Source organism: Trichechus manatus, unplaced genomic scaffold, assembly GCF_000243295.1.
Source record: "Trichechus manatus latirostris isolate Lorelei unplaced genomic scaffold, TriManLat1.0 scaffold00127, whole genome shotgun sequence".
Taxonomy (NCBI): Eukaryota; Metazoa; Chordata; class Mammalia; order Sirenia; family Trichechidae; genus Trichechus; species Trichechus manatus.
The window spans coordinates 6,245,623-6,268,894 of NW_004444063.1; the positions used below are offsets into that span (position 1 = coordinate 6,245,623).

At 38.1% G+C, this 23,272-nt stretch overlaps 1 protein-coding gene across 4 annotated transcripts in view; it reads right to left on the reverse strand.

The window, feature by feature from the left end:
* The window catches only part of RAD50 (RAD50 double strand break repair protein), a 101,737-nt gene that overhangs the window by 3,601 nt on the left and 74,864 nt on the right, over positions 1–23,272 (reverse strand). For all 4 annotated transcript variants that reach the window (XM_004384740.1, XM_023739003.1, XM_023739001.1 and 1 more), the window contains 4 exons: positions 22,688–22,815; positions 20,496–20,720; positions 1,296–1,381; positions 602–744 (listed from right to left, as the gene is read on the reverse strand). In XM_004384740.1, the coding sequence (XP_004384797.1) occupies positions 602–744; positions 1,296–1,381; positions 20,496–20,720; positions 22,688–22,815 (582 nt within the window). The remainder of the gene's footprint in view (positions 1–601; positions 745–1,295; positions 1,382–20,495; positions 20,721–22,687; positions 22,816–23,272) is intronic.

Genomic DNA, 23,272 nt, shown 5'->3' on the forward strand with positions numbered 1-23,272 from the left:
CCTTCTTTCAGGTTAGCCTGGGGGTGGGGGTAGCGGTGAGGGAGGGCGCAGTCCTAAAACAGGGCAGCTTTCTCAACAGGCCCTCTTACGTATTGTACTGTCTCAACCTAGGATCCTGGTTTGCTAATACTGTATATTGTTGATTCTAAAACAACCCCCTCCACACGCACACATACTTTTTGACCCCTCTGGAATCAGGATGGATTTTATAATTACAACCGCCAGCATTTTTCTTCTCTTGGTACCACGTAAAATAGTGGTGTGTCTTATAACTGATGATACAGTACTAATTCTGATAAGGAGTGCTGTGAAACAATGAAGGATCTTCAGATCCTTTTTCACATTTAGCTTATCCTGTGAGATTGTTTCAGGCCCTTCTCCTAAAAGCCTACTTTATGCGGTGTAGCAGGAAATGATGGTTGGCACTGGGAGAGTGTAATGGTAGTGGCTGAGCCTGATTCACTTCACATGGCAGCAAGGTGTGCTGTAAGGAGCGTCTCACTATTAATGGGCAGCCTTGGGTGCTCCCACTACATTGACATTTGCTTCTTTCTTGAATTCTTGGTGTAAAGTTGGCTGCCTAAGCCCTTGAGATACCTGCCTTTTGTCCAGCACTGCATCGTCCTCGCATATCCAAGGCTGTGTCTCCCTTTAGCATCACCACTCGGTAGTTGTAATTCCGCCTTTTATCAGAAGCGGATACATTTTCATCAGCATCAGACCGAATTTCTATGTATTCAATATCTGACACAGAAAGAAAAAGATTTCAGAGGCACCTACACTCTGTAAACTTTTGTCATTTAAAAACATTATCAAGTATGTAAGCGTAGGAACAACTTGTAAGGCTGACATTACCAGGGGAAGTACTGGCTGGTTTGGGAACTACTTCTTTGACTGGGAGGATTGAGGAGCCTGGTCTGATACCCAGTTCAGATGCCCAACCCTTAGCCTCAGCTCTGCCTTTCTTAGTTTCCTATTAAGAGTTTCCTCCTGATGGTTTTCTTCTTATCGTATTTCAGCTTATCCCTATCTATACTTCAACAGAATCTATTATGTCATCGGCTAAATATAATGTGCACCACAGCCAAATATGCAAGTCCTGTCAGGCTGTGGAATAGAAATTTTGCATTTTCTTCTTGCTACAAGATGTTGTCAAGATAAGAATTCTTAGAAATCTTAAAGAGATGCTCAGAAAGGGATCCAGGGAGATAATACTGGTATGATGAGAAGTCATATGGGGCAAGGCTGGGGAAAGAGCTTTGGAAAGAAAATTCGTGATACACCATGTTAGTTACCTTGTCCACGATAAGTATTTCGCCAAAGTTCACGAATAATTTTATTGATTTCTTCCATTTTCATACTGTGAAATTTCATTATTGCTCTAGAAAAAGAAGCCACTGGTGTTTTAAAGGAAAACTACTATCATAATAATATAACAGTATTATACAGTAATATGTATATATAACATAATAATTTAAACATCATCATAATATCATGAAATAACTTCCCCAGTGTTTTCAAGGATAAAAGTAGAATAGAGTAAGGTAGAAAAATAAAGAGAACCAAAACCTTGCTGCTTAGCTAGTACTGGAAACTGCCAGGCATATTTCCAGTGCCCTAGGGTCCTTCACCCTTTTCCATTTTCATTCTCTATGACATAATAAACACTCCCTTAAGTAAATACATAAATACTGTGAACATTTCAGAAAATCTAACTTTTTAGTAGACTTTTTCTCAGGCCATGATAACTTAGTGGCGGGACGGTTTCCATTGATGCCCACCTGTTACAGGTACACCTGCTGACTGGGTGACAGTAACTGTGTGTGGGCTACAGTCAGCAAAAGGCCCTGAGTGTGTGGGGAAATAGGGAACTCTCTGGAACTGTTGCTTTTCCCTCCTTCTAATGTTATAAAGATTACCAGAGTCAGCCTCTTATGCTGCTTTTGTTCCTCGGATCTCTGAGCTTTTTACCAACCAGAAATTTTGGTTCTAAGAGGGCGATTTCAAGGCTTAGGCTGAGCTGAACCTCAAAATTTTCTTTTGCCTTCCTAACAGTAGATTTAGAAATCCTAATTCCAAATATATGCATTAACTTTCATTTGGTCATCCCCTGACACCCTTTGTAAACTAGTAGTTTCTAAACACTAAAAAGAAGAAACAAAAACAAGTTGCCTGACTATCAAAATCTCGCATGTTCCTACTGCATCACCTTTCATCAAAAGGCCCTTAGGTCAGCAAAACATCTCACAACATGGATGAAGCTGGAGGGCATTATGCTGAGTGACATAAGTCAATCACAGAAAAATACTGTATGAGACCACTATTATAAAAACCCAAGAAAAGGTTTATCAATAGGAAAAAACAATCTTTGATGGTTGCAAGGGAGGGGAGGGGAGGGATGAGGTGGGGAAATCACTAACTAGACAGTAGATAAGTATTAACTTGGGTGAAGGGAAAGACAACACACAATATAGGGGAAGTCTGCACAACTTGACCCAGGCAAAGTCATAGAAGCTTACTAGACACATCCAAACACCTTAAGGGACTGAGTTACGGGGGCTGAGGGCTGGGGATCATGGTCTCGGGGGACATCTAGGTCAACTGGCGTAACACAGTTCACAAAGAAAATGTTCTACATTCTACTTTGGTGAGTAGCATCTGAGGTCTTAAAAGCTTCTAAGCAGCCATCTAAGATACATCTACTGGTCCCATCCCATCCGGAACAAGGGAGAATGAAGAAAATGAAAGACACAAGGAAAAAATCAGTCCAAAGGACTAATGGACCACATGTATCACAGCCCCCACCAGCCTGAGCCCAGAAGAACTAGATGGTGCCCGGCTACCATGACCCACCACTCTGACAGGTATCACAATAGAGGATTCCAGACAGGGCGGGGGGGAAAAATGTAGAGCAAAATTCAAATTCACAAAAAAAGACCAGACTTACTGGTCTGACAGAGACTGGGGGAACCCCTGAGACTATGGCCTCTGGACATCCTGCTAACTCGGAACTGAAGCCATTCCTGACATCTACCTTTCAGCCAAAGACTAGACAGGCCTATAAAACAAACAATAATACATACAAGTGAGGAACTTGCTTCTTGCATCAAAAAAAAAAAAAAAAAAAAAAAAAGACCTTACTTCCTTTGGAAGCTGGTTTTATGAACTAATAATTATACCAGTGATAAAAGGCAACATCACTGCCATCACCATACAAAGGATGTAGGCGGACTCACTTCCATTTGCAGGCCTCTTATCTGATATATACAAAAAAGGAAACTGAACGTAATGCTACTGCTTCTGCAGAATCATTTCATGATCTTCTGGTTCACCAGCAACAGAAAAAGAAATGACTCAACATAAATACATTTTAAATATCAGAGGAAGGATTTTGAAGTAGTAAAGACTGGAAAAAACTATATTCTGCTTGTTGATAAAAATTCAACAAGCTTCCATTTTCTACTTTATACACCTATCTCAGCCTAACATTTTATGTTCCTTTCAAAAGGATGGAGATAAAACTTGTATGCATTTCCTTAAAAAAAAAAGTTCACAGAATGTTCTTGGGGCCAGTCATGTAATGACTGCTTTTCCATAGCTTTATTCATTATGATCCTGAGTTTTCAAATGACTTTTTAAAAAAGTTATCTTTCCATTCAAGTTAAAAAATCTTCAATAACTAACATAAATAAGCATTGCCAACATGGGGAACAAGCTCCAGTTGAGTTGGAGGTGTTCTGCTTCTGCCTTGGCTCCCCGTACAATAGAGGTGGTGCATCCCAGCCCCATGGATAGGTATGCTGAGAGACAGCACTGCAGGAAAAAGCTCTGGTCCTGAGAAAGATCTAGATCCACTGAGAGATGTGTTAGATGGAGTTGTTGCCTACCATTGCTGGCTGGAGTATTAGCTTATCTTTGTATCCTCTCTCCCTGTTCAGTGTGGAGTTCACAACCTCCCTCTGCAACAGTAGAGGATAATTAAGTAAACTATGTCAGTAACAATGGTAATAGTGGTTACTACTGATGAACATTTACCTTATGTGAGGCACTATACTAAGCAATCATATATTATCTCATACATATATATATATATGAGCAATCATATATTTAATCCTTACAACAATACTGGAAGCTAGGTTTTATTATCTCCATTTTACCATTAAGAAAACTGAGAGCCAATAAAAGTTTGTAACTTGCTCAAGATCAAAGAGAAGTGGCTAAGATACCTTGAATATGATAGTTAAAATTCAAAAAGCAGTCAAAATTCTATCTTTTAAAGCCACTAGGCTCAGATAATTTTATGAGTGAATGTTATCAACTCTTCAAGGTACACCTAGCTCCCAAGTACATAAACTATTATGCAGCAAGGAGAAACATAAGAAAACACGGAAAAAAGAGTATAGGCCTATATTACTTATGAATATAGACACAAACATTTTAAATAAAATCAAATTTAGTAGCGAGGGTATTTAAAAAAGAATATATCATCATGACCAGGTAATGTATACCACAAGAAAGCAAGACTGGTACGGCAGAAAAAAAAAAAAATTAAGATAATTCACTGCATTAATAGATTAAAAGAAAAAAAAAAAAGATCACCTCAACAGATGTCAAAAAAGTACTCTGATACAACAATATAACACTAAGTTTTGATAAAAATCTTCAGTAAGTGAAGAACAGAAGAAAATTTTGTTAATCTGACAAAGTGACTATCAAGATATCCACAGCAAGCATCAAATTTAATGTTAAAATATACAGAGCATTTCCCCTAAAGCTAAGAATAAGATAAAGATGTCTCCTTTTATGGCTACTATAAAATAATGTCCTAGAGGTCCCAAACAATTCATTAAGACAATAAAAAGAAATAAGGAATAAACATTGGGAAAAAATATATATAAGCCTGTCACTGGTTTTGCAGGTGATATAACTGTGTATTCGAAATCCAACCAATCAACTCAAAAACTATTAAGACTAGTAAGATAGTAAAAAATAAAATAAACACACAAAAATTAATAGTTTTATTATTTAGTAGCAAAAACCAATAGGAAACATAATGGGAAAAAGGATCCTACTCATAGTGGCCACAGAAACTATAAAATACCAAGGAAGAAATCTAACAAATGGTACAGAATCTACAGGAAAAAACTATAAAGCTTTATGAAAGGATAAAAAAAATGATTAAATAGGAGAGACATACTATAGGGTCCAAAATGGGTAGTTCAATATTGCAAAGACGTTCATTCTCCCAAGTAATCCATAAATTAAACGCAATCCGAACAAAAATCCCAGCAAGATAAAAACAAACAAAATTATGGAATCCACAAGCTGATTCTAAAGTTCATATTGAAGAGACAATTCAAAAGAACAAAACTGTGGTACTGGGACAGGAATAAATAAAAATACTGATGAACAGAAGAGAAAATCCATAACTACACCCAAACATATAGAGAACTTTAATTTATGACTGTAACGTTTCCAATCAACAGGAAAAGGATTCAATAGCATTGGAAAGAGGAAAATAATTAAAATTTTATGACTACTCTTTATCAAACTACTCCAAAATAAAATCTAAATGAATTCAGGGATTAAAAATTAAAGTAGAATAAAACTATCAGAAGAAAACATTTTTACAATCTTTGGGTTAGGAAGGGATTTTCTAATTAAGGCACAGAATTGAGAAGCCATAAGTAAAAAGACTAAAGATTTGACTACCTAAATATTAAAAGCCATAAATGATACCATAAAAGTTAAAGGACAAATGACAAGCTGGGAATAAATATTTACAATGTATGTGAAAAAGATTAATATCCAGAATCTATACAAAAGTGATAGAAATCACTAAGAAAAAAACTTAATAGAAAAATTGGCCAAGACAGATAAATAAGTTCTCAGATAATTTCCCTTACCAGTAAACAAGGAAATGTAAATTAATGTGAGAGCATTTTTTTTGTGCAATAGATTGGCAAAAATTAAAAAGAGTGGTAATCTGAAAGGCAGACATGGATAAATGGGCACTTTCATACACTGCTGGTGGAAACAAATTGTATAAGTGTTTTTGGAAGGCAATCTGGCACTAGCAAGTTAAAAATGTACATACCCTCTTACCTAATTTCTAAGAAGGTATCTTTTTGATATATCTGCACATTGTGCAAAGACACAGATTGCAGCATTATCTAAAGAACCAACATTTAAAAGCTTCCTAATATGTCCATCATGGTTAAAGGAAGGAGGTTACATCCATTTTATAGACTTATTATGCAGCCATTAAAAATGAGGTACTTACACACAAGAACATAAAACATTTTATCATGTGTTAAGTGGGAAAAAAAAAGACAACAGGGAAATACCTACAGTGTGATACTATTCACATAAAAACAACTAAATTTGTGTGTACATACATGTAAAGGCATTGTAAGGAGAGTGAAACTATGTTACCAGTGTAACTAATACTTAAGTGCTGAGTAAGTGTTAGACATGGTCAAGGAAATGAATATGAGTCCAACTTGAACCATGTTCTGTGATCTGCATAAATATCTGTAATAAAAGGCTAAGTGGCAGAAGTGGTATAAAATATTATGGAGTACAAAGGAAGGAGAAGTCACATATGTTTGGGAAGGGCTTCATCAAGGCAATATTCCAAGGAGGAGAAACAGCATAGGAAAATGTGGTGTGTCTTAGGGTAACAAAAGTATTCAGTTTGGTTACAGCATAGTGAGTCGTGAGAGATGAAATGGGAAAGGCCAGGCAGGAAAGTCTTCGCTGAAATTAGAAGGAAATGTTGTTGTTTTTGTCATTTGCTGTGGAGTCAGCCTGACTCATAGTAACCCTATGCACAATGGAATGAAATGCTACCTCGTCTTGCGCCATCCCCACGATCTGTTTCAGATCAGACCACCGTGATCCACAGGGTTTTCACTGGCTGATTTTCAGAAGCAGACTGCCAGGCCTTTCTTCCTAGTCCATCTTAGTCTGGAAGCTCCACTAAAACCTGTTCAGCAACAGAGCAGCATGCAAGCCTCCCCTGACAGACAGGTGGTGGCCCTGCATGAGGCGCCTTGGTCGGGAATTGCATGTGGTGGGTCTCCCACATGGCAGGTTGAGAATTTTACCACCGATCCACCACTGCCCCTTTAGAAGGGAACAGAGACCATTTTTAGGAAGATTAACCTGGCAGAAGTTTAACAGGGCTAATAGGGGAGGGGGCAGTAAGAGGTGGAAGAAGTCATCAGAATAATATAGGTGAAAATTATGGAGTATCTGAATTAGGCTAGGGCTATGGAAGGAAAGCAGCTCTGGAACAGTCTGTACAGGAACCCTGTGGAAGCTGACTGTTCAATGGCAGTTATAGGGCCAAACACGAACTCAACGTTACTTTTTAGCACCTGGACTTTACAGGTAGTTAACATTTAAGAACGACCTTGAAGGTCCATGACTGCTAGTAAACTATCTTTCAGCTGAGACAAAGACATGAATTTCATGGGCTGGAGTCTGTTATGGGCAAGTGGTTGCCTAGCTAGTGCATCTGCCCCATGCCTGCCTAGACTGTGTATGCCACTCAGTTAAACGCATACACTAAAGTCATGGGAAGGGGTGTGCTTTTTGTATGACAACTGTTTCCCAAAAGAAAGTGAAAAGGTCTAAGATCTAAGAAAATGGGTGCTTTATAAATTACTTTTATCTCATATTTAAATATTCATTAAGAGTGTGAAAGAGTTCCTTGAAAATTTCAGTAACGACTGCATTTTATGTGAACAAATGATGGCTTTAGTGGTATTTATAATTTCTGTAATCCTTGTAAGTCTTAGGATGTGATCCTCACAAATGACAAGGGTCTAACATATTTCCTGTTTGAAAAGAGGCCCAATGTGGCCAGAAAGACAAAAACACATGTGCTACACATGTGTGGCACTGCTTCCACCCACGTCCCCCTTCTTCCTTGCCACAGACACCTCCTTTCAATGCAAGGCTGACTGTACTGTCCTTCAGCACCTGTTTGCACCACCAGATTATTTTCCTTTCATGTTCTAAGCTGTACAACGCCTCCCACACTAGGGCCTTTAATGAAAAGCTTCTGTAAGCCACTGAGCTACCTTCTTCCTAAGCATGCACAGGTTCCAGCCTGATGTCACGAAGGAAGCAGCGTATTAGGACTGCCCAAGACAGCAGTTCAGGGTTCTTGCTGCTGCTCTGAGGACCAATCTTCTCATCATCTCAGGACCTAGCCACTAGCAGAGAACTGAATAGACAGCAGGTATCTAAAGGGTTGGAAAAATAGCACCTAAATAGACAAATAACCCACCTTCCAGGAGGGGCCCTTCTCTGCTCCTGTTTCTTTTACTGTTTAAACCACCTCCAGGACTCAAGCTACTGAGAAAGGTTAGTTACCATTTTGCAAAACCTAAACTGACACTCAAAATTAGAAGTGCGCATAAAAAGGTGAATCTTGAGCCAGATTTCCCCATAGTCTTAAGTTATTTCATTGACTAAAACGTTAAATTAAAAGCACCAGGTATGTATATGCCTTATTTCCTAATACAAATATTAGTTGTGAAGTATGATAAAAACTATTAAGTTAATGAAAATTAACCAGACTGGAAAAAAGCAGACAAATTATACTTAAAAAAGACATTTTCCAACAATACATCAGCTTCATCTTTGTATTTAAAACTGTACCAAACCCTGAGGTATGTAGGTTGCTGAAAAGTTGGCTATGACCATCGTTATCCATTATTGCACTGGATACTCTTCCCCAGTGCCTGGCAGACACTCACCACCATGGGAACTTCCCATCTCCCTGCATTTGGGCCAGTGAGAGCCTCTCACATAAGGGAAATGGTCTCATGAGTATCATGTTCCAAACTAATAGTGATTTTTATTATGCAGCAAAGCTTAAAATCCCTAATTTGCCAAACTTAAGTTGCACATGTAAAAGTGATCTCTCTTTATTTATAAAACTCTTCAATTCTGCTAAAACTAAAAAGTACTAAACTAAGTTTCTTTGGCCAGACTTATGAATATCAGCTTATATAATTCAGGCAATGGCTCAACCACTATCCCCAGATGAACATTTAGTTAAAAAAAGAAAACCCTGCAGTGGGTGTGGAATGCCACTGGTGCTCTTTTGATTTTGTGATCTACCCATTTGATGCTATAGGGGCCACTGATATAAAAGCGTACTGCATCCACCATCAAGACGAGAACGATGGCCCCGAGGGGAGCCCTGAATAAAGCCCTCATTCCAAAGCTCTCCGTAAGTGCAGGGAACAGGCTCTGAACAGCCTCACAGAGAGCTGGCTGCCTTGGATGCAAAACTGTAAAAGTTACATGTTTCCACTGAGTCTCAGAAGAAGTATGACCTAATATGCAACATCTCACATCGGAGGAAAAATGACAGTGGAACATATGGGCATAGGGTAGAACATGTACCTTAGTGAGATATTCCAAAATTGTTTAATTGTAATTGATGCATTCTAACAGTACGAAGGTAATACATTCCACATGATGAATGTTTTCCCTCTTCTCATCTATTGTAAGTGTCTCTGACCATTTGCAATGCTTGTAGTCAGTTGATGTTTTTGGATGATTACTAATAACAGATGGTAATCAGCTTTTCTTGAAAATGCACTGCTAATTTCCTGTGTTACCTTAAATAGGCAGCTGAATGCAACAATTATACTGAGTGTATGCTTATTTCTAAGAGTTGAAACAATAAGGGAAATTTTGGACCTTACTTTCTTTTAGGTGAGCAGGCAAAATCAGGGCTCACAGTCTAAACCTTGAGAAGATGATATTAGAGAAGCCACTGCTGCACTGTTTACTGCCCACAAAGACCAAATTTTGGGGAAATCTGTACCACTTCTTTTCTTCTCATTTAGAAGAATCCATCTGATTACCGGACAAATTAACTCAGTAAACAGCCTGGGCTCTGTTCCTTAAGCCTCAACTGCTGGAAAGCACCCCTGCTCTCCTCTGTATCTCCCCTATGCCCACACACATAAAGCTAGGCCCTGGCTGCTCCATCAGGCCCTTCACACACCCTCACCCTGTTCGGCATGATGCCTCTGTGATTCAGGCACTTTTCTCTGCTGGGATGCCTTTTCTTCATTCTTCAAGGCCCAGGTCAAATAAAGACTGTGAAGCACCTACCAGTGTCTTCTCCTATGCACTGTTAACAATTTGAAGGACAGACAGGGTTTGATACTGTCTTCCCAGAGCCTTATGAGAGGACACAGCAGGATCTTTGAATGAACGTGTACCTTATTATGGGAATTCTTCATGTTCCTGCTGTCGCTGACTCTAAGGGCATGTTGGGATAGTTGGAGGGCTCCTAGGTATAGTTTTCTGTTCAGTCGAAACATATGAAACCCTAGGTCTGCAGGTCAATGTACTAAGTAAGAGGAAGAGCTGACCTTGCAACAGAATACTTACAAATAAAATGTAAAAGAAGCAAAACCAACCAACCTACCTATCCTGGCCCATCAGCCCTCTCTAGCTATCACCCCATTTTTCTGCTCACCTCACAGCAGAACTTTTTGAAAGAATTATCTGTGCTTACTGCCTCCGTTTCTTACCATCCATTCTCTCCTCACCCTGCTCCAACCAGGCTTCAGGTCAAACCATCCATTAAGACTGCTCGTCAAAGTCATTAACAATCTCCATTTTGTCAAATTCAAGGGTCACTTCTTAGCCCTCATCTTATTTGACCTCTCAATAGTATTATACTCTTGAAATATTTTTGTTACTTGGTTTTCAAGACACCACACTTAAAAAAATTTTTTTCCACCTCACCAGCTGCTTTTTCACTGGATTTGTAAACATAATGGGTCTTGGGACCCTTCCCTTCTCTCTCTAGTCATTCCATATGTAATCTTATCCCATGGCCTGAAATACCATGTATATGCTGATGATTTCCAAAATACACCTCTTCCCTGAACTCTAGGCTCTAGAATATATATCCAATGGCCTTCGTGACATCTCTAAATCAAGAAGTATGAGTTACGTCACAGTTAAGAAAATACTTTTATGTAAATATTAATTTTTTTAAGGTTAAAAAAAGGGCCATTATGGTAGCAGCATGTACAACTATATGACATTCTGGAAAAGGCAAACCTTTGACAAGGATGCTAAGTCCATTCAATGGGAAAAGAATAGTCTCTTCAATAAATGGTGCTGGAACAAAGAGACCTCCATACACAAAAGAACAAAGTTGGACCCCTACCTCACACCCTATACAAAAATTAACTCAAAATGGATCAGCCATCTAAATGTAAGAACTAAAACCATAAAACTCTGAGAACAAAACACGGGGGTAATGCTTTGGGACCTAGTTTTCAACAATGGTTTCTTCCATATGACACCAAAAGCACAAGCCAACCAAAGACAAAATAGATAAATTGGACTTAATCAAAATTAAAAGTTTTTGTACATTAAATGACTTTATCAATGAAGTGAAGAGACAACCTACAGAATGGGAGAAAATATTTGGGGAACCATATACCTGATAAGAATATATTAAAAACTCCTACAACTGGGGAAAGGGGGAAAAAAAAAAAGACAAACAACCCCATTAAAAAATGGACAAAGGACTTGAATAAATATTTCACCAAAGAGGGTGCACAAATGGCCAATAAGCACATGAAAATATGCTCAACGTTATTAGACATTAGTGAAATGTAAATCATAAACCACAATGAGATACCACTTCGCCACCACTAGGATGGCTATTATTACAAAAAGGGAAAACCACAGGTGTTGGTGAGGATGTGAAGAAACTGGAACCCTCATCCTTTGCTGGTGAGACTGTAAAATGGTGCAGCTGCTGTGGAAAAGTCTGGTGGTTCCTTAAAAAGTTAAACATAGAATTACCATATGGCCTAGCAATTCCACTTCTAGGTATATACCCAAAAGATTTAAAACAGGAACTCAAACAGGTGTTTGTACACCACTGCTCACTGCATTCACATTATCCATTTATCTGTTGATGGACACCTGGGTTGTCAAAAACGTGGACAACCCAAGTGTCCATCAACAGATGAATGGATAAATTGTGGTATATCCACACAATGGAATATTAATAACATAAAGAAAAATGAAGTTTTGATACATGCTACAACGTGGATGAACCTTGAAAACATTATGCTGAATGAAGTTGGTCACAAATGGTCAAACACTGTATGATCCCACTTATAAGAAGTATCTACAGCAGGCAAATGCATAGACCAAAGTCTATCAGTGGTTACGAGGCATGGGTGGGAAGGGAGAAGGGGGAGTTACTGCTTAAGGGGCACTGAGCTTCTGTAAGGGGTGAGGAAAAATTTAGAAACAGATAGTGGTGGTGGTTACACAACATCGTGAATATAACTAATGTCACTGAATTATGCATATAAACATGATCAAAATGACAAATGCTATATATATATTACCAACAACAAATAAATAAACAATGACATTCTTATTTGATGCAGGCATACAATTCTGGACCCAGGGAGCATATAATGTTAACCTATCCACTCATAATAAAAGAGAACAAAAGATACATTCCAGGTAATGTATTCATGGAATAACCTTCAAAGAGTTATTTCAGGAGTCAAACTTAATCCAATAAATGCTTGGTAGTATTTACTTTAAAAATAACACACTAAAATAATTGGTTCATTCTCAATATTTTATAGTAAATGGATCTGACTTCCCCAAACCTGTACATGCCAATGTTATGACTAGGTGATTCTAGGGCCACCTTTGTTACCATTATTAACTAAAACGGCCCTCATACTGAAACTAGAGTCCTCCTATCCTCCTGAGCTGTAATCTGAATGCCACTGCTAAGGCTGGTCTGTTGACTGTGCTCTGTGTGACCAGAAGAAGCCTTAATAAGAGAAGAGATTCTGTTTGTATAGTTCTCTTAAAGATGAGGGGGAATATTTTTCATTCCGGAAAGAAAAACGACAAAACCTAAGGTAACTGGAAATCCTCCTACCACAAATGCCTAGAAATGCTAGACAGAATTTATAACAAAAGAATTTTTTTAAATTCATAATTGAGTTCACAAGAAGGGAAATCCACTTATGACAGAAACAAGGATGGAACGGAAAATCAGAATGGTCAGTGTGTGATCTGACACTGCAGCAGAACCTGGGGTTATTATTTTCATAACCCAGAGATTGAGTCTTATTACCCAGGACAGAAGATGAGGTACAAGGTCCAAGTAAAGCAGAGACAGAAGTGACTCCCAACATAAAAGCTGGGACTCTTAAAGAGTTGTATCATCAATCCTCAGTGAAAAAGTAGAAAACCAATAGATTGTTTCCCCTGAGAATTCAACCTCTTGGACAAATACCTTAGATGGGTTTGGGTTAATGTTACACTACCGGTGTAGTTGAGGAACCCCCAAACTGAGACACTAACATAAAGACTGGACCTAGGCCAGTGATATACCTGGAGATCCTAGCAGATACAAAACCAAATCGCTGTGTGGAGAGACATTCACACAAATAGGTCACAAGGATTCTCATAGGAAAAAAAAATTACTAAAGTTTACAATCAAACATTACATAAAACGCAAAAAAAACTTCACCTGGGTCCAGAATTAGTACATACAATAGCAGAAACAGAGACTCCCAAAAAGGTGAAATAAAAAAAATGATAACCTGGAAGAGAATATAAAATATGTATATTTAAAATGAGTACACATACAAGAAGGAATCAAAACACTAAGGAAAAATGTATTATTAAAAAAAAAGGATTTCTGAAAAAGAACAAAATAGAGTTTACAGAAATGAAGAACAGAGTCAATGATGTTAAAAAACAACAACTCAATAGGTAGTATATGCAGCAGATTAGATATAGCTAAAGAATATGTAAAACTGGGAGATAGTTAGGAGGAAGTTACCCAGAGCCTAGTATACGCACTGTGGAGGAAAAAATAAGGTTTATGTCTAATGAGAAATGAAGAAGAGGAGAATAGTGAGAAACGGAGAAAGGATAATATTTGAAAAGATAATGCCTGAGAATTTTTCCAAAATTGATGAAAAGTATCAATCCTCAGATCAAGAAGCACAATTTTTTTTTAATTGTTGTGATTTAAATTTACAATTCAAGTTAGTCTCTCATATAAAAATTTATACATACATTGTTTTGTGACCCTAGTTGCTCTCCCTATACTGTGACAGTACACTCCTCCTTTCCACCTTGGATTTCCCACGTCCATTCAACCAGCTCCTGACCCTCTCTGCCTTCTCATCTTACCTCTGGACAGAAGCTGCTCGTTTAGTCTCATGTATCTATTTGAGCTAAGCAGCACACTCTTCATGAGTATCATTTTATGTCCCAACGTCCAGTCTAATCTTTGTCTGAAAAGTTGGCCTAGGGAATGGTTTTAGTTGTGGGCTAACAAGAGAGTCCAGGAGCTATGCCTTCCAGGGTCCCTCCAGTCTTAATCAAACCATTAAGTCTGGTCTTTTTACTAGAATTTGAGTTCTGCACCCCACTTTTCTCCTGCTCCGTTAGGGACTCTCTGTAGTGTTCCCTGTCAGGGTGGTCATTGTGGTAGCCAGGCACCATCTAGTTCTTCTGGTCTCAGGCTGATGAAGTCTCTGGTTTATGTGGCCCTTTCTGTCTCTTGGGCTAGTACTTTCCTTGTGACTTTGGTGTTCTTCATTCTCCTTAACTCCAGGTGGGGTGGGACCAATTGATGCATCTTAGATGGCCACTTGCTAGCTTTTAAGACCCCGATGCCACTCACCAAAGTGGGATGTAAAACATTTTCTTAAAAAACTTTATGCCAATTGACCTACATGCCTCCTGAAACTACAGTCCCCAGACCCTTGCCTCTGCTACTCTGTCCCTCGAAGTGTCTGGCTGTATTCAGGAAATTTCCTACCTTTGGTTTAGTCCAGTAGAAGAAGCACAATTCTTGATCAGAAGAAGTAATGTAAAACCTACACCTAGATGTTCTATGGTAAAACTGCAGAGCACCAGAGACAAAGGCAATATCTTAAAAGAACCAAGAAAAAAGGGCAGATAACTGTTAACTCCTAAGGAATAATTAGAATGATTTTTTAATAGCAACCACAGAGGCCAGGAAAAAAACAGAATACTTTTAAAGTACTAACAGAAAATAGCTGTGACTCCATGTTCCGCTAAACTATCAAGATTGACAGCACTTTTCAAAGATTGATAAAGTTTACCACTAGCAGCCTTCACTGAAATTAAAAAAAAAAAAAAAAAAACTATTAAAAAAGGGGATTTAAGAAGCAACAGTGAACAAACAAACTGGTAAACATGTGAGTTAACCCAAATAAGCGCTGGCTATGAAAATACAACAACAGTTATTACTAATTTGCAATGATATAAAAAGAAGGTAAAACTAAAAAATACTGAAAAACAGAAACACCACAGAAGCTAATCAGTGCTGAGAAGGTGATGAAGCAATTTACATTAGAGCCATGGTTCTTAAAAGTTGGTGTGTACCAGAATCACCTGGAAGGTTTGTTAAAACACAGACTGCTGGGCCTTACTACCAAAATTTCTGATCCAGTAGGTCTAGGGTGGCACCCAAGAATTTGCACTTCTAACAAGTTCCAAGGGATGCTGATACTGCTGCTCCAGGACCACTATGAGATCAATGCATTTTATTTTAAGTCAATATGTATGTTAATCTGCAGGAGAAATATGTGGCAGTCTGCTTCCTTAAAGGTTACAGCCTTAGAAACCCTATGGGGCAGTTCTACTCTGTCCTACAGGGTTGCTATGAATCAGAATCGACTCAATGGCAACGGGGGCAAAGGGGAGGTGCATGTTAAAAATTTAAGGGTAAAACCCAAATAATTAAAGTAGTATATATCATTTACAACTCAAGGAGAGGAAGAAGTAGGAAGAAGAGAAAATAAATCCACAGAAGGCAGGAAAGGAGGAAAAAAAGATGCCAGAAGTAAATCCAACTGTATTAGTAATCACAATATAAAGGACTGAATTCACTGGTTAAAAGACAAAGATTATCAGACTGAAAAAAAATCTGCTATATGCTGAATATATATAAAGCTTCAGTAATTAAGACAATGGGTAATGGCATAGAGATAGGCAAACTGACCAATGAAACAGAACAGAGAACCCAGAACTGACCCATACACATACAGAATTCTGATATATGACAGAAGTGACACGGCAGAACACTGAGGAAAGGACAGACTACTCAATAAATAGTGCCAGGACAACTGGTTATCTCTAAGGGGAAAACTGAAACTGAATTCATGTCAGAATTTTGCAAGACCAATGACTTCTTCATTGCAAACACCTTTTTTCACCAACATAAACGGCAACTATACACATGGACCTCATCATACGGAATACACAGGAATCAAACTGACTACAACTGTGGAAAGAGATAATGGAAAAGCTCAGTATCATCAGTCAGAACAACGCCAGGGTTCAACTGTGTAACAGACTGTTAACTGCTCATATGCAAGTTTCAAGCTGAAGCTGAAGAAAACCAGAACAAGTCCATGAGAGCCAAAGTACGACCTTGAGTATATCCCACCTGAATTTAGAGACCATCTCAAGAATAGATTTGATGCACTGAACGCTAATGACCAAAGCCACAAGAGTTGTGGAATGACATCAAGGACATCATACAAGAAAGCAAGGGGTCATTAAAAAGATAGGAACGAAAGAAAAGACAAAATGGATGTCAGAATAGACTCTGAAACTTGCTCTTGAATGTACAGTAGCTAAAGCAAAAGGAAAAAATGATGAAGTAAAGGAGCTGAACAGATTTCAAAGGGTGGCTTGTGAAGACAAAGTATTATAATGAAATGTGAAAAGACCTAGAGTTAGAAAACCAAAAGGGAAGAACACGCTCTGCATTTGTCAAGCTGCAAGAACTGTAAGAGAAAATTCAAGCCTCGAGTTGCAATGTTGAAGGATTCTACAGTGAAAATATTAAATGGCACAGGAAGCATCAAAAGAAGATGGAAGGAATACACAGAGTCACTGCACCAAAAAGAACTGGTTGACGTTCAATCATTTCAGAAGGTAGCATAATGATCCAGAACTGATGGTACTGAAGGAAGAAGTGAAGCTGCACTGAAGGCGTTGGCAAAAAAACAATGCTCCAGGAACTGACAAAATACCAACTGAGATGTTTCAACAAACGGATGCAGCGCTGGCAGTGCTCACTTGTCTATGCCAAGAAATCTGGAAGAACAGCTACCTGGTCAACTGACTGGAAAAGATCCATATTTGGCCCTTTCCAAAGAAAGGTAATCCAACAGAACGTGGGTATTATTTAACAATATCATTAATATCACACACAAGTAAAATTTTGCTGAAGATCATTCAAAAGCAGTTACAGCAGTACATCGACAGGGAACGGCCAGAAATTCCAGCTGGATTCAGAAGAGGGCGTGGAATGAGAGATATCAATGCTGATGTCAGATGGATCCTGGCTGAAAGCAGAGAATACCAGAAAGATGTTTTCTTGTGTTTTATTGACTATGCAAAGGCATTCGACTGCATGGATCATAAGAAATTATGGATAACATTATGAAGAACGGAATTCCAGAACACTTAATTGTGCTCATGCAGAACCTGTACATGGACCAAGAGGCAGTCGTTCGAACAGAACAAGGGGATCCTGCATGGTTTAAAATCAGGAAAGCTGTGCGTCGGGGTTGGATCCTTTCACCATACTTATCGATGAACCTCAAAGACTACAACCTTCTATGTGGATTACACCTTAACATAAAGAAAACAAAAATTCTCACAACGTACCAACAAGCAACATCATGATAAACGGAGAAAAGACTGAAGTTGTCAAGAATTTAATTTTATTTGGATCCACAATCAACACCCATGGAAGCAACAGTCAACTCAAACGACGTGTTGCATTGGGCAAATCTGCTTAAAAGACCTCTTTAAAGTACTGAAAAGCAAAGATGTCACTTTGAGGACTAAGGTGAACTTGACACAAGCCATGGTGTTTTTTTTTATTATTTTACTTCAGATGAAGGTTTACAGAATTAGCTTCTCATTAAACAATTAGTACATGTATTGTTTCGTGACATTTTTTACCACCACATGTCAACACTCTCCCTTCTCGAACTTGGGTTCCCAATTACCAGCTTTCCTGTCCCCTCCTGCCTTCTAGTCCTTTCCTCTGGGCTCGTGTGCCCCTTTAGTCTTGTTTTGTTTATGGGTCTGTCTAATCTTTGGCTGAAGGGTGAACCTCAGGAGTGACTTCATTACTGAGGTGAAGTGTCCAGGGGCCATACTCTCAGGGTTTCTCCAGTCTCTGGTCTTTTTTTGTGAGTTAGAATTTTATTCTACATTTTTCTCCAGTTCTGTCTGGGACCCTCTATTGTGATCCCTGTCAGAGCAGTCAGTGGTGGTAGCTGAGCACCATCTAGTTGTGCTGGACTCACTCTAGTGGGGGCTGTGGTAATTGTGGTCTACTAGTCCTCTGGACTAATTTTTCCCTTGTGTCTTTGGTTTTCTTCAGTCTCCCTTGCTCCTGATGGGGTGAGACCAGTGGAGTATCTTAGATAGCCAGTAAAAAGCATTTAAGACCCCAGATAGTACTCACCAAAGTAGAATGTAGAACATTTTCTTTATAAACTATCTTATTCCAATTGAGCTAGATGTTTCCCAAGACCATGGTCCCCACAGCCCTGAGCCCAGTAATTCAGCCCCTGAGGGAGTCTGGATGTATCTATGGAGCTTCCATGACCTTGCCTTAGACAAGCTGTCCAAGCCATGGTGTTTTCAATAGCCTCATATGCATGTGAAAGCTGGACAATGAATAAAGAAGACTGAAGAACTGATGCCTTTGAATTATGGTGTTGGTGAAGAATACTGAATATACTGTGGACTGCCTGTAGAATGAACAAATTGGTCTTGGAAGAAGTATAGCCAGAATGCTCCTTAGAAACATGGATGGAAAGACTTTGTCTCACACACTTTGGACATGTTATCAGGAGGGCCCAGTCCCTGGAAAAGGACATCATGCTTGGTAAAGTAGAGGGTCAGCGAAAAAGAGGAAGACCCTCAACAAGATGGACTGACACAGTGGTTGCAACAATGGGCTCAAGCATAACAATGATAGTGAGGAAGGCGCAGGACCAGGCAGTGTTTCATTCTGTTGTACACAGGGTCGCTATGAGTGGGAACTGACTTGATGGCACCTAACAACAACAACAAGGGAAAAACTGAAATTGGATTCCTACATCACACTGTACACAAAATGCAATTCAGAATTAAATACTTTAATGTACTTAAATGTGAAAGGCAAAGCTTTAAAACTTTTAGAAGAAAATATAGTAGTATGGAAGGTTTTCTTAAACAAGATACAAAAGGAGCTAACCAGAAAAGCTTGATAAAAAAATTTAACTACCTTAAAACCAAATCTGTTCATCAAAAGACACTATATAAAAAGAGAAGATAAACACAAATCTTGAGAAGACACTTGTAGTACACATAGTGAAAAATAATTGAAGTGTAGAAGAGATAAAGAACTATAAATCAAAAAAAAAAAGATCAATAACACAAAAGTGGACAAAAGACAGAAACAAGCATTTCATAGAAGAGGAAACAATATGATCATAAACACATGTAAAGATGTTTGATATCATTAGATATCGGGGAACTGCAAATGAAGACCACATGATTTATCATTTTAAACTCATTCAGAGTGGCAAAAATTAAGAAATTGATAAAACCAACAATGGAGAGATGCATCAAACAAAATTCTTATACACTGCTAGTGATATAAATTATTAAAACCACTTTGGAAAATAATTTAATATTATTTTGTAAAACTCAGCATATGCTGCAATCCAGAAATTCCACTCCTACATATATACCCTAGAGAATCTCTTGCACATTTGCTCCACAAGATATGACAAAATATTCCTGGCAGCAAGGTTTGTATTGGTAAAGATATGGAAATAACTAACACGTCCATCTATGGGAGAATGGATATATTTTGGTATATTCCCACACAGAATTTTATACATCAGTGAAAATTAATGAACTATAGGTACAAGCAACACAGATAAGTAAAAACGATACAAAATAAAACAAAAAAGCAAATCCTAGAAGACTACACAGGGTATAATATCATTTTTTAAAAGCTAAAACACAAAAACATATATATGATAAAATTATTTTTTTAAAAAGCAGAGGAAGCAAAAATCTGGTCAGTGGTTGGGGGAGGGGGTCGAGATACAGGAAGAGCATCCAGGTGGATGCCAGTTAGTGATAATGGCAGAGTTTTGGGGTTGGGTGTGGGGGGTGGTATCATGAGTATGCCTTAAAGTATTATGCTTTATAAGTTAATTAAGCATGTGTGTGTGTATGTGTATACATACATACATATATTTTGTCCATTCTTTGGTATGTATGAAGTATCATATTTAAAAAATAATAAAGGGGGAAGATATGACTAAAATAGGCTACTTGATAATCATTGCAATGGGAACTATTACCCCCAGCCCAATACTTACTGGTCAAGGGTCTTATAATAAATGTCCAAATCCTTGTTCACAAGCTCTGTGGTTCTCATAACAATCATCATTTCTCTGTACTTTTCCTCAGCATCCCGAAACTGAGGTTCTCGAAGTTCTTTCTTAAAATGAATAATTTCTTCTTCATAACCCTTCTGTCGCCCTAATGCCAAACTGTGATTTCTTTTTGTATTTTCTATTTTTTCTTCTAACTTCTGATGCTCACTATGAAAGGGAAAAATGACAAATGAAGACTACTTACTCTTTAGCTTTTAACAGCCTGAAGTGGAAAAGCCACAGATACTCTTTACATAGAAAAATGTCATTTATCATTCTCTTTAGCAATCAGCCTATTTAACAAAATAAAATCTCTCCTTGCTTTTAAGGCTTCAGTACTAAAGAATTCTCTTCCTTCCAAATCTCTGCAGCATCCAGGTTTTTAAACCGCTGATTTTCGTGTGCTGTATAAAGAACCCTCCTAACATGTGAGCACTGAGAAAGTTCCTGACCTTTAGACACTGACTAACCAAAGTAAAGCAGTCTTGGCGATGAATATTACAACTTTACAAGCTTTTGACTGTAAGCTGAGAATGCACAATTACCAACACTAAGAAATGACTGAATAACAGGCTTCATCATTTTGTTCACAGTATGTGAAAGACAGAATGCAATGTTATCTGAAGTAAACATTAATTTTCTGCAGTAATATTTCTTAAAAATTTGGACTCCTCTGAGATGCAAATGAATTTCTCTTATATAAGTATACAAACCATAATACAGAAGGTAAAATGCCTCAAATTTTCTGATAATTTGGAAGATTATGCAGATTTTAATGTACGCTTTAAAAATCTTCATTTGTTTAACAATCACTTACTAAGCACCCTCTAATGTGCCAGGCATTTGCTCTGAAGTTTATGGACATCCCTAAAGAGTTGGTCAAATTATGTTTTGTTGACATTTCTGTTGTGTCCTGGTTGAAAAAACATTTGAGAAAGAACAGCTGTACTAATATTCTCAATGGACATAAAAAGCATTCTCATGTACTAATCACAGAAGAGTTATAAAAATACTTGGTTTTGGTCTTTTGAAGCAAAGAATAAATTGTTTCATTTAAAAGAGTCTTCTAAAAAAGGTTTATTTTTCCAATTTGTCACAGAGAACCCTAACATTACAGTGTTAAAGAGCTGAGAGTTGGGAGCCAGGATATCAAGGCTCACAGCCCCACCTTTCATCCTAATTTCCTCTATGATTTTTTGGGTCTCAATGTCCTAATGCATAGAAAACAGAGAGGCTGATGATAATGAGCTCTTCAGGTTTTAATCTGACTTCCTTGACACATGAACGGAATTTCAAGTAGCTACACCAAGAGTACTTATAATGACGCAGGGTTAAGCGTTTATTAGGCTTTATAAATTAACCTTTTATTTCTATATCCTTAACAAAAACCTAAGCATTCTTTGATTCAGGTTTCTGCGTAACGTCAAAAAGACAAATGAAAAATCTACAAGGAAGGGTTGAATAAACAAGAGATGGATTTAACCAGCTGAGATGGTTCAAAATCTAAGCATCTGGCTAATATAACCTTCAATACCAGCCTAGTAGTGCCTTAGTATCAAGCGGGTTCTTATAGGATCCCTAAGGCAACTCAAAGGTAGACGAGGCAGGAACAAGATCTTTCCTGCTGTATCAGGAAGGTAGCAACTACAGTTAAGTACCAACAAAACCAGATGAAGGAAGAATCAGGCTAATCTTTCAGAAAAATAATCTGGTGGGCACATAATTACAACTGGGACAATCTAGACGGGGTCTCCATTGACAAACTGCTCTGCCAATAATTACACTGGCAATATTATAAATGCACAAGCTCTGACCCAGACAGGGTGAATGGGCATATATTCTGTATACTTCGTACCACTACCCTGTGAAGCAAGCTAGCAGAAGTCTGGGGACTTGGTATGTTTAATACTCAATGACTAGTGCCCACCACCACAGTGTGAATGTCAATTCTATATCACTTATTCAGTAATTCAGTTCTTAAGGTCATGAAATATATTTGTATAAAAACTGTCCACTTTCCTGTAAGTCTCCATGATACAAAGCTGAAATCTTTTTAAAAAACATGTACTTAATAGTCTTCACATTTCAATAAAAAAGACCTTTATATAAACTAATATCTATTTTAAAAAACATACTTTTTCATTTGCAAAACCTGCATTTGTCCCATTTCCTTCAAATGTTGTTTTCTTTCTTCTTCAACTTCTTTTAGTTCCTCATTTCTTTTTCTTAAAGTAAGGTTATCTTGCAGCCATCTTTCTTGTATCTAAATATAAATATTAAATTGGTTAATAAAAATGACCAAGTTACTAACATGTGGTTTATAACAAACAACTGCTGATGTTGTCATTAGCTGCCTTTGAGTCGGCTCCAACTCATGGTGACCTTCTGTATAACAGAATTGCTGATATCCATTGCCGTTGAGTCAATTCCGACTCACAGCAACCCTATAGGACAGAACACAACTGCCCATAGGGTTTCCAAGCCTGAAATCTTTACAGAAGCAGACTGCCATATCTTTCTCCTGCACAGCAGGTGGTGATTCGAAGTGTTGACCTTTCAGTTAGCAGCCAAGTGCTGAACAGCTGCACAACCAGAACTGCTGAGAACAAAAAAACCCATTACCATCGAGTCGATTCCCACTCATAGCGACCCTATAGAACAGAGCAGAACTGCCCCATAGAGCTCCCAAGGTGTGGATGGTGGAACCGAACTGCCAACCT